At 46.6% G+C, this 12,588-nt stretch overlaps 1 protein-coding gene and 1 pseudogene across 1 annotated transcript in view; both read right to left on the bottom strand.

The window, feature by feature from the left end:
• Positions 1-12,588, bottom strand: part of LOC134889019 (uncharacterized) — a 391,009-nt gene that overhangs the window by 265,760 nt on the left and 112,661 nt on the right. The window contains exon 4 of the mRNA XM_063913347.1: positions 3,171-3,253. Coding sequence (XP_063769417.1) covers positions 3,171-3,253 — 83 coding nt within the window. The remainder of the gene's footprint in view (positions 1-3,170; positions 3,254-12,588) is intronic.
• Positions 10,068-10,185, bottom strand: LOC134945323 (5S ribosomal RNA; annotated as a pseudogene).

Here is a 12,588-nt window from a genome sequence, read left to right as displayed (position 1 = left end):
CACCCCGGGGAAGTGGTAGTTGCTAAAGTGTGCACTGAAGGGGGGCGGGGGGTTGTATTTATGTACAGTATGTATATATAGATGTATGGAGACAGTGTATATATGTGTGTATGTATGGAGACAGTGTATGTATGTACATATGGAGGCAGTGTATGGATGTATGTATGGAGGCTGTGTACGTACGTAGGCCGTGTATGAATATATATTTGTACGGACGGACGGACGGACGGACGGACGGAGGCAGTGTATGAATGTATATATGTATGTACCTATGTAAGTATGGAGGCAGTGTACCGATGCATTGTATATATGTGTGTATGTATGTACGTACGTACGTACGTACGTACGTACGTACGTACGTACGTATGTATGTACGTACGGAGGCAGTGTATGGATGTCCTGTATATATGCATGGAGGTAGTGTATGGCTGTACACATATGTATGGAGGCAGTGTATGGATGTATATACGTACGTACGTACGTACGTACGGAGGCAGTGTGTATGAATGTATATACGTATGTACGTACGTACGTACGTACGTACGTACGTACGTACGTACGTAGGCAGTGTATGAATGTATATATGTATGTACGTATGGAGGCAGTGTATCGCTGTATTGTATATATGTGTGTATGTATGGAGGTAGTGTATGGATGTATGTATGAAGGTAGTGTATGGCTGTATATATGTGTATGTATGAATGTATATGTGTATGGAGGCAGTGTATGGATGTATTGTATATATGTATGGAGGCAGTGTATATATGTATGGAGGCAGAGTATGGATGTATGTATGGAGGCAGTGTATGGATGTATATATGTGTATGTATGGAGGCAGTGTATGGATGTATGTATGTATGTATGTATGGAGGCAGTGTATGGATGTACTGTATATATGTATGGAGGCAGTGTATGGATGTACTGTATATATGTATGGAGGCAGTGTATGTATGGAGGCAGTGTATGGATGTACTGTATATATGTATGTATGGAGGCAGTGTATGGATGTACTGTATATATGTATGGAGGCAGTGTATGGATGTACTGTATATATATGTATTTATGGAGGCAGTGTATGGACGTATTGTATATATGTAAGGAGGCAGTGTATGGATGTACTGTATATGTGTATGAAGGCAGTGTATGGATGTATATATGTGTGTATGTATGGAGGCAGTGTTTGGATGTATGTGTGTATGGAGGCTGTGTATGAATTTATAGAGACAGTGTATGTTTATATATGTATGGAAGCAGTGTGTGGCAGAAATAAAGGGAGATAATATATATGTAAAAGAGAGCGAGAATGAGAAAGACAGGAAAAGTAGAGAGTTGTGAAGGAATGAGAGAGTATGAATGTATATATGAGAGAGGCAGTGTATGGATATGTATGAATGTATGAGAGATGAATGAAATAAAAAGAGATAGGCAGCTGGGTAGGGTGCCAGTATCTGGGAAGGTGGTGCCACTGAGTGTAGCTATCAAATAATTAATGATATCTTTGAGAGATAATGCAGTCAGACGGCTGGGAAACATATAAGACGCCACCTATGAACTTTCACCTTAGTGACTGGGAAAGTGAGTAACTGATGATGTTGGGGGGCAGTAGGCAGACATTTTGCCTAGGGTGCCAAGAAACCTTGCACCGGCCCTGCCCGTACGTCGTGTGTGCGTATTGCGGTGCATACGCATGCGCAGATTAGCTGTTTTTTTCACTGCGAACAACGGCAGCTAGCGATCAACTCGGAATGACCCCCTATGTACATTATGAAGGAGACTCAAAGGACTTCAAACTCCAACTATTTCTAGCAAACAGGTAATTCTAGCTCAACTAATGAAAGCAACTTGCAGACATCATCCATGTGTGTCCCATTTCTCCACAGTACAGACACAGGGCCTAATTTGAATGTATATGCAAACCCGAAGGTTTACGTACAAATCCGATGCTTTATGGTCTGCACATGTGCCAATCCTGTCCTGTGCATGTGCAGAATGGGTCCTCCATGATCGCCTGCAGTTCCCCATTAAGGGCCCAATACACTAGGACGATAATGCCCAATTTCATCCGATTTCGGGCATTCGGAGGCATTTCCGATACGATGTGCGTTCCCGTGAGCATTGGCTTGGATACTCCAGATTGAATGTGCTTCACATTGAATCTGGTCCGACCCCGCAGGCATGGCTGGGATCGGCCTGGATCTCCCAAGATACATCGTATGCAAAAGGACAGCAAACTATGTATCTTGGGTGATCCTGACCCCGGGGGTGATCGCCCGCGATATGTCAGACGGACATGTCGCGATAGTGTATGGGGCCCTTAAGCCTCAGCATGATTAACATGCCACAGCATTTGGTTGGCGGCAACCCAGGGTCTGCATCATCGGACTTGGTAGAGGGGTTCCGGCGGCCAGTAAGCTTCGGCTTACGCAGATGGACGAAGGCTGCGGCCAGCACTCGGATCACAGATGCATGCAGACGCCTCCTGCTGCATTTGCATTTTATTTATATGGTATTGCACGTTCGCTTCCCTGTGTCTGTACAATACTGTACAAATCTGAATCAGGCCTGCAGTCCACTTAACTATCTTCTAGTCTTTTCTGTAGAAAGCCAAGAGGTCTGTATCTGCATGGGTTCCAATATGCACAGAGGGGCAGAGATATCATGGCAAGAAATCACCTTGCAGTTGAATCACATCATCACAGAACGGGAGGCAGTCAATTTACACGGCTGTCAGGATACCGACGCCAGAATCTCGACACCCGGTTAAATACCGGCGGTCAGAATCCCGGCATCTGCCTTCTGACCATTGGGATCCTGACAGCCGGGATATCATACTGATCCCCACAGAACAAATAACAGCATCTAAAAGCTGTTCTCTGGAGGAGATGAGAAACATCATCTGCCATTGTTGCTGGCACAAGAGCTGAAGGAATAGCAGTAACAGTGGCACTGGCTGGATGACAGATGCAGCAACAAATCTAGCACCTGCAAAGATCTTAAGAGTAGTTGGATTTTAATTGATTATGTTGTCTCCGTAAGGAGCTGTTTCCTAGTGAAATGTAGTACACTACTGACCAGGGATTTATATTTTGTACCATTTCAAAAAGTTCTGCTCCAGTTCTCTGTTGTGCAGTCTAAACAATATAAAAGCTTCTAAATAACTGAAGACATACCTGTTTTGTTGCGGTCTTCATTCTATCCAGATGCATTCTTGTGACTGATTTGCACATATGTTGTATCTCTGGAGATTGTTGGCCTAGAAGTAGAAGTCACGTTTATTATGAGTAGAATCAATGATCTTTGTGGTTTGCAAGACTGTATGATCTGTAGTCAGCTTGCAACAGCATTCACTATAACGGTAATGATCTTACAGACTTCACTACATAATAATCAGGCTATGCTGTCATTTTCAAGTCAAAAACATTGCAATATTGGGACAATGTAGCAAAGAGAAAAGGGCGACTAGGCACTAGTAATATAGCAATAATAATTTTTAATAATTTGTGCTTAACCAAAGAAGGACAATCTGGATACAGTTCGTATCAGTACTAGTCTGTCCATTTGGTGGTGCGCCCAGAGTCAGAAAAAAGACTGCAGAAAAATACAGAGAAAAAGAAGACTCTTTTTGTGGGCGCACTCTTAGCAACTTGGTAAATACCATATGATATATGCAGAATAATAAGAATTTACTTACCGATAATTCTATTCTCATAGTCCGTAGTGGATGCTGGGGACTCCGAAAGGACCATGGGGAATAGCGGCTCCGCAGGAGACTGGGCACAAAAGTAAAAAGCTTTAGGACTAGCTGGTGTGCACTGGCTCCTCCCCCTATGACCCTCCTCCAAGCCTCAGTTAGGATACTGTGCCCGGACGAGCGTACACAATAAGGAAGGATTTTGAATCCCGGGTAAGACTCATACCAGCCACACCAATCACACCGTACAACTTGTGATCTGAACCCAGTTAACAGCATGATAACAGAAGGAGCCTCTGAAAAGATGGCTCACAACAACAATAACCCGATTTTTGTAACAATAACTATGTACAAGTAATGCAGACAATCCGCACTTGGGATGGGCGCCCAGCATCCACTACGGACTATGAGAAATAGAATTATCGGTAAGTAAATTCTTATTTTCTCTAACGTCCTAGTGGATGCTGGGGACTCCGAAAGGACCATGGGGATTATACCAAAGCTCCCAAACGGGCGGGAGAGTGCGGATGACTCTGCAGCACCGAATGAGAGAACTCCAGGTCCTCCTCAGCCAGGGTATCAAATTTGTAGAATTTAGCAAACGTGTTTGCCCCTGACCAAGTAGCTGCTCGGCAAAGTTGTAAAGCCGAGACCCCTCGGGCAGCCGCCCAAGATGAGCCCACTTTCCGTGTGGAATGGGCTTTTACAGATTTTGGCTGTGGCAGGCCTGCCACAGAATGTGCAAGCTGAATTGTACTACAAATCCAACGAGCAATCGTCTGCTTAGAAGCAGGAGCACCCAGCTTGTTGGGTGCATACAGGATAAACAGCGAGTCAGATTTTCTGACTCCAGCCGTCCTGGAAACATATATTTTCAGGGCCCTGACTACGTCCAGCAACTTGGAATCCTCCAAGTCCCTAGTAGCCGCAGGCACCACAATAGGCTGGTTTAAGTGAAATGCTGAAACCACCTTAGGGAGAAATTGAGGACGAGTCCTCAATTCTGCCCTGTCCGTATGAAAAATTAGGTAAGGGCTTTTATAGGATAAAGCCGCCAATTCTGATACACGCCTGGCTGAAGCCAGGGCTAACAGCATTACCACTTTCCATGTGAGATATTTTAAGTCCACAGTGGTGAGTGGTTCAAACCAATGTGATTTTAGGAATCCCAAAACTACATTGAGATCCCAAGGTGCCACTGGAGGCACAAAAGGAGGCTGTATATGCAGTACTCCCTTGACAAACGTCTGAACTTCAGGAACAGAAGCTAGTTCTTTTTGGAAGAATATTGACAGGGCCGAAATTTGAACCTTAATGGACCCTAATTTGAGGCCCATAGACAGTCCTGTTTGCAGGAAATGCAGGAATCGACCCAGTTGAAATTCCTCTGTAGGGGCCTTCCTGGCCTCGCACCACGCAACATATTTACGCCAAATACGGTGATAATGTTGTACGGTTACATCCTTCCTGGCTTTGATCAGGGTAGGGATGACTTCATCCGGAATGCCTTTTTCCTTCAGGATCCGGCGTTCAACCGCCATGCCGTCAAACGCAGCCGCGGTAAGTCTTGGAACAGACATGGTCCCTGCTGGAGCAGGTCCTTTCTTAGAGGTAGAGGCCACGGATCTTCCGTGAGCATCTCTTGAATTTCCGGGTACCAAGGCCTTCTTGGCCAATCCGGAGCCACGAGTATAGTCTTTACTCCTCTCCTTCTTATGATTCTCAGTACTTTTGGTATGAGAGGAAGAGGAGGGAACACATACACCGACTGGTACACCCACGGTGTTACCAGAGCGTCCACAGCTATTGCCTGAGGGTCCCTTGACCTGGCGCAATATCTGTCCAGTTTTTTGTTGAGGCGGGACGCCATCATGTCCACCTTTGGTTTTTCCCAACGGTTCACAATCATGTGGAAGACTTCTGGGTGAAGTCCCCACTCCCCCGGGTGAAGATCGTGTCTGCTGAGGAAGTCTGCTTCCCAGTTGTCCACTCCCGGAATGAACACTGCTGACAGTGCTATCACATGATTTTCCGCCCAGCGAAGAATCCTTGCCACTTCCATCATTGCCCTCCTGCTTCTTGTGCCGCCCTGTCTGTTTACGTGGGCGACTGCCGTGATGTTGTCCGACTGTATCAACACCGGCTGACCCTGAAGCAGAGGTCTTGCCTGACTTAGGGCATTGTAAATGGCCCTTAGTTCCAGGATATTTATGTGAAGTGACGTTTCCATGCTTGACCACAAGCCCTGGAAATTTCTTCCCTGTGTGACTGCTCCCCAGCCTCTCAGGCTGGCATCCGTGGTCACCAGGACCCAATCCTGAATGCCGAATCTGCGGCCCTCTAGGAGATGAGCACTCTGTAACCACCACAGGAGAGACACCCTTGTCCTTGGAGACAGGGTTATCTGCTGATGCATTTGAAGATGCGATCCGGACCATTTGTCCAGCAGATCCCACTGAAAAGTTCTTGCGTGGAATCTGCCGAATGGAATAGCTTCGTAAGAAGCCACCACCTTTCCCAGGACCCTTGTGCATTGATGTACTGACACTTGGCCTGGTCTTAGGAGGTTCCTGACTAGGTCGGATAACTCCCTGGCTTTCTCTTCCGGGAGAAACACCTTTTTCTGTACTGTGTCCAGAATCATCCCTAGGAACAGCAGACGTGTCGTCGGAATCAGCTGCGATTTTGGAATATTTAGAATCCATCCGTGCTGTCGTAGTACTACTTGAGATAGTGCTACTCCGACCTCTAACTGTTCTCTGGACCTTGCCCTTATCAGGAGATCGTCCAAGTAAGGGATAATTAAGACGCCTTTTCTTTGAAGAAGAATCATCATTTCGGCCATTACCTTGGTAAAGACCCGGGGTGCCGTGGACAATCCAAACGGCAGCGTCTGAAACTGATAGTGACAGTTCTGTACCACAAACCTGAGGTACCCTTGGTGAGAAGGGCAAATTGGGACATGGAGGTAAGCATCCTTGATGTCCAGCGACACCATATAGTCCCCTTCTTCCAGGTTCGCTATCACTGCTCTGAGTGACTCCATCTTGAACTTGAACCTTTTTATGTAAGTGTTCAAGGATTTCAGATTTAAAATGGGTCTCACCGAGCCGTCCGGCTTCGGTACCACAAACAGCGTGGAATAATACCCCTTTCCCTGTTGTAGGAGGGGTACCTTGATTATCACCTGCTGGGAATACAGCTTGTGAATGGCTTCCAATACCGCCTCCCTGTCGGGGGGAGACGTTGGTAAAGCAGACTTCAGGAACCGGCGAGGGGGAGACGTCTCGAATTCCAATTTGTACCCCTGAGATACTACCTGCAGGATCCAGGGGTCCACTTGCGAGTGAGCCCACTGCGCGCTGAAATTCTTGAAACGGGCCCCCACCGTGCCTGAGTCCGCTTGTAAGGCCCCAGCGTCATGCTGAGGACTTGGCAGAAGCGGGGGAGGGCTTCTGCTCGTGGGAAGAGGCTGTCTGCTGCAGACTTTTTCCCCTTCCTCTGCCCCGGGGCAGATATGAGTGGCCTTTTGCCCGCTTGCCCTTATGGGGACGAAAGGACTGAGCCTGAAAAGACGGTATCTTTTTCTGCTGCGAGGTGACTTGGGGTAAAAAGGTGGATTTCCCAGCCGTTGCCGTGGCCACCAGGTCCGATAGACCGACCCCAAATAACTCCTCCCCTTTATACGGCAATACTTCCATATGCCGTTTGGAATCCGCATCCCCTGACCACTGTCGCGTCCATAATCCTCTTCTGGCAGAAATGGACATCGCACTTACTCTTGATGCCAGAGTGCAAATATCCCTCTGTGCATCTCGCATATATAGAAATGCATCCTTTAAATGCTCTATAGTCAATAATATATTGTCCCTGTCCAGGGTATCAATATTTTCAGTCAGGGAATCCGACCAAGCCACCCCAGCACTGCACATCCAGGCTGAGGCGATTGCTGGTCGCAGTATAATACCAGTATGTGTGTATATACTTTTTAGGATATTTTCCAGCTTCCTATAAGCTGGTTCCTTGAGGGCGGCCGTATCAGGAGACGGTAACGCCACTTGTTTTGTTAAGCGTGTGAGCGCCTTATCTACCCTAGGGGGTGTTTCCCAACGTACCCTAACCTCTGGCGGGAAAGGGTATAATGCCAATAACTTTTTAGAAATTAGCCGTTTTTTATCGGGGGAAACCCACGCTTCATCACACACCTCATTTAATTCATCTGATTCGGGAAAAACTACGGGTAGTTTTTTCACACCCCACATAATACCCCTTTTTTGTGGTACTTGTAGTATCAGAAATGTTCAAAACCTCCTTCATTGCCGTGATCATGTAACGTGTGGCCCTACTGGAAAATACGTTTGTTTCCTCACCGTCGACACTGGAGTCAGTGTCCGTGTCTGTGTCTGTATTGACCTGAGGTAACGGGCGCTTTAGAGCCCCTGACGGTGTTTGAGACGCCTGTACAGGTATTAACTGATTTGCCGGCTGTCTCATGTCGTCAACAGTCTTTTGTAAAGTGCTGACACTATCACGTAATTCTTTCCATAAGACCATCCAGTCAGGTGTCGACTCCCTAGGGGGTGACATCACTAACACAGGCAATTGCTCCGCCTCCACACCATTTTCCTCCTCATACATGTCGACACAACGTACCGACACACAGCACACACACAGGGAATGCTCTGATAGAGGACAGGACACCACTAGCCCTTTGGGGAGACAGAGGGAGAGTTTGCCAGCACACACCAGAGCGCTATATATATATATAGGGATAACCTTATATAAGTGTTTTTCCCTAATATAGCTGCTGTATATATATGCCAATTTAGTGCCCCCCCTCTCTTGTTTTACCCTGTTTCTGTAGTGCAGGACTGCAGGGGAGAGTCAGGGAGCCTTCCTCCAACGGAGCTGTGAGGAAAAAATGGCGCCAGTGTGCTGAGGAGATAGGCTCCGCCCCCTTCTCGGCGGCCTTTCTCCCGCTTTTTTATGGAAAAATTGGCAGGGGTTAAATGCATCCATATAGCCCAGGAGCTATATGTGATGTATTTTTTGCCAAAAAAGGTGTTTTTATTGCGTGTCAGGGCGCCCCCCCCCCAGCGCCCTGCACCCTCAGTGACCGGAGTGTGAAGTGTGCTGAGAGCAATGGCGCACAGCTGCGGTGCTGTGCGCTACCTTATTGAAGACAGGACGTCTTCTGCCGCCGATTTTCCGGACCTCTTCAGTCTTCTGGCTCTGTAAGGGGGCCGGCGGCGCGGCTCTGGGACCCATCCATGGCTGGGCCTGTGATCGTCCCTCTGGAGCTAATGTCCAGTAGCCTAAGAAGCCCAATCCACTCTGCACGCAGGTGAGTTCGCTTCTTCTCCCCTTAGTCCCTCGGTGCAGTGAGCCTGTTGCCAGCAGGTCTCACTGAAAATAAAAAACCTACTTTAAACTTTTACACTAAGCAGCTCAGGAGAGCCCCTTAGCCTGCACCCGTCTCGTTCGGGCACAAAAATCTAACTGAGGCTTGGAGGAGGGTCATAGGGGGAGGAGCCAGTGCACACCAGGTAGTCCTAAAGCTTTTTACTTTTGTGCCCAGTCTCCTGCAGAGCCGCTATTCCCCATGGTCCTTTCGGAGTCCCCAGCATCCACTAGGACGTTAGAGAAATAAAACGTAACTTTTAATAGTATGTCAAAAAAATTAGACACTGACTCACAGTACCCAGCTGGAATTATTGACCTAGAATATATAGATAGAGTAAAGAAAAAGTCAGTACAGTAACCCCTTTTAAAATTTTAATCGTTAGGGGAAATTGTCTATACCACAGGTTCTCAAACTCGGTCCTCAGGACCCCACACAGTGCATGTTTTACAGGTCTCCTCACAGAATCGCAAGTGAAATAATTTGCTCCACCTGTGGACCTTTTAAAATGTGTCAGTGAATAATGAATACACCTGTGCATTTGCTGGGTTACCTGCAAAACATGCACTGTGTGGGGTCCTGAGGACCGAGTTTGAGAACCACTGGTCTATACCCACCAGTGCTATGAAAAAATGGTGACTAATGAATATTAGAAGTTAAAAATAGTGAATGTTCTGGTCATTTTCCATATGATATGGGTTAGGGGGTATGCAGCCATAGATTTAGGCTGTATCCTTCCTCCCTGACCAGTACAGGTAAACTGTATTAATAAGGCCACAATTGGCCAGGCATTACAGAGATCCCCACCTGGGTTAACGTGGTACCGTATGGCTGATCGTGCCAGTTAGAAGAGAAATTTATGTGGTACTAATAGGCTAATAATGCCTATATTAGCAGCTGACTGTAGAAAGGAAGAAAGAGGTGCTTCTGCTGTTAGTGTTGAAAGGTTACTTGCGTCCTGACAATTCTTGTGGGCCTCTACAACACTCGGTATTCCTTGGAGGTCACCCTTCCAAGTACTAACCAAGCCCAAACCGCTTGGCTTCCAAGATCAGACGAGATTGGGCATTTGTGGTATGGTATGGTAGTAGGGCCTCAGAAATCACTTAAGACACTAATGAGAGAGCAGCAGAAATAAGAGTAGGTCTGAGAATACATACATAGCATAAGTAATCAAAATAGAATGCCAGGAAGACCAAAATACAGAGTGGTGAATCTTCTGTCTGTGTTAGGCAGGGACTGCGACCTGGATCACAAAGGAGAGTTCACCGAATAAGTTGAAGTGAGAACAGAAAGTAAGAAATCTGATATCTTGATAAAAACATTACCACATAAAAGATGAGTTTGCCCTAATAGCCAAATTATCTATTACCCCATTGAAGAGCATTTACAAACTGTTAAATTGCTGAATATTCGATAATTAAATTTCCTACATCCATGAGGGCAAAAGCACATCAACTGCACTGAGCAGAAAGTGTCACAATGATGACATAGAAAAGGTTATTTCTGACCCAGGCAATAGGGTGGCCTCCTTATGCTAATTTCAGCTATAGGTATACTGTAGGTTGATACTTATTATAAAGCAGCGGTTACCATAATTAACCTGGGTCACATATGAGAGACCTGTCAATAATAGTTACTGATCAACGTGTAAAACTGTTCAATAACAGGATGATCCATTGCACTGATCATTACCATTGAAGAGCATATGTGAACCATCAATTTGCTGAATATTCAGTAATTGCATATTTTGGGGCAAAAACACATTTGTTGGACTGTGCAAAAAGTGTCACGATAACGACACAAAAAATAAGAATTTACTTACCGATAATTCTATTTCTCGTAGTCCGTAGTGGATGCTGGGGACTCCGTAAGGACCATGGGGGAATAGCGGCTCCGCAGGAGACTGGGCACAAAAGTAAAGCTTTAGAACTACCTGGTGTGCACTGGCTCCTCCCCCCATGACCCTCCTCCAAGCCTCAGTTAGGATACTGTGCCCGGACGAGCGTACACAATAAGGAAGGATTTTGAATCCCGAGTAAGACTCATACCAGCCACACCAATCACACCATATAACTTGTGATCTAAACCCAGTTAACAGCATGATAACAGAGGAGCCTCTAGAAAAGATGGCTCACTACAGCAATAACCAGATTTTTTTCTGGTAACAATAACTATGTACCAGTATTGCAGACAATCCGCACTTGGGATGGGCGCCCAGCATCCACTACGGACTACGAGAAATAGAATTATCGGTAAGTAAATTCTTATTTTCTCTGACGTCCTAGTGGATGCTGGGGACTCCGTAAGGACCATGGGGATTATACCAAAGCTCCCAAACGGGCGGGAGAGTGCGGATGACTCTGCAGCACCAAATGAGAGAACTCCAGGTCCTCCTCAGCCAGGGTATCAAATTTGTAGAATTTTACAAACGTATTTGCTCCTGACCAAGTAGCTGCTCGGCAAAGTTGTAAAGCCGAGACCCCTCGGGCAGCCGCCCAAGATGAGCCCACCTTCCTTGTGGAATGGGCTTTTACAGATTTTGTCTGTGGCAGGCCTGCCACAGAATGTGCAAGCTGAATTGTACTACAAATCCAACGAGCAATAGTCTGCTTAGAAGCAGGAGCACCCAGCTTGTTGGGTGCATACAGAATAAACAACGAGTCAGATTTTCTGACTCCAGCCGTCCTGGAAACCTATATTTCCAGGGCCCTGACAACGTCTAGCAACTTGGAGTCCTCCAAGTCCCTAGTAGCCGCAGGCACCACAATAGGTTGATTCAGGTGAAACGCTGAAAACCACCTTAGGGAGAAACTGAGGACAAGTCCTCAATTCCGCCCTGTCCGAATGGAAAATCAGATGAGGGCTTTTACAGGATAAAGCCGCCAATTCTGACACGCACCTGGCCCAGGCCAGGGCCAACAGCATGACCACTTTCCATGTGAGATATTTTAACTCTACATATTTAAGTGGTTCAAACCAATGTGACTTTTGGAACCCAAAAACTACATTTAGATCCCAAGGTGCCACTGGAGGCACAAAAGGAGGCTGTATATACAGTACCCCTTTCACAAACGTCTGAACTTCAGGGACTGAAGCTAGTTCTTTTTGGAAGAAAATTGACAGGGCCGAAATTTGAACCTTAATGGACCCCCATTTCAGGCCCATAGACACTCCTGTTTGCAGGAAATGTAGGAATCGACCTAGTTGAAAATTCCTCCGTCGGGGCCTTACTGGCCTCGCACCACGCAACATATTTTCGCCAAATGCGGTGATAATGTTTTGCGGTTATATCTTTCCTGGCTTTGATCAGGATAGGAATGACTTCATCCGGAATGCCTTTCTCCTTCAGGATCCGGCGTTCAACCGCCATGCCGTCAAACGCAGTCGCGGTAAGTCTTGGAACAGACAGGGTCCTTGCTGGAGCAGGTCCCTTCTTAGAGGTAGAGGCCACGGATCCTCCGTGAGCATCTCTTGAAGTTCCGGTTACCAAGTC

Source organism: Pseudophryne corroboree, chromosome 1, assembly GCF_028390025.1.
Source record: "Pseudophryne corroboree isolate aPseCor3 chromosome 1, aPseCor3.hap2, whole genome shotgun sequence".
Taxonomy (NCBI): Eukaryota; Metazoa; Chordata; class Amphibia; order Anura; family Myobatrachidae; genus Pseudophryne; species Pseudophryne corroboree.
This window is presented reverse-complemented; position numbering and strand designations above follow the sequence as displayed.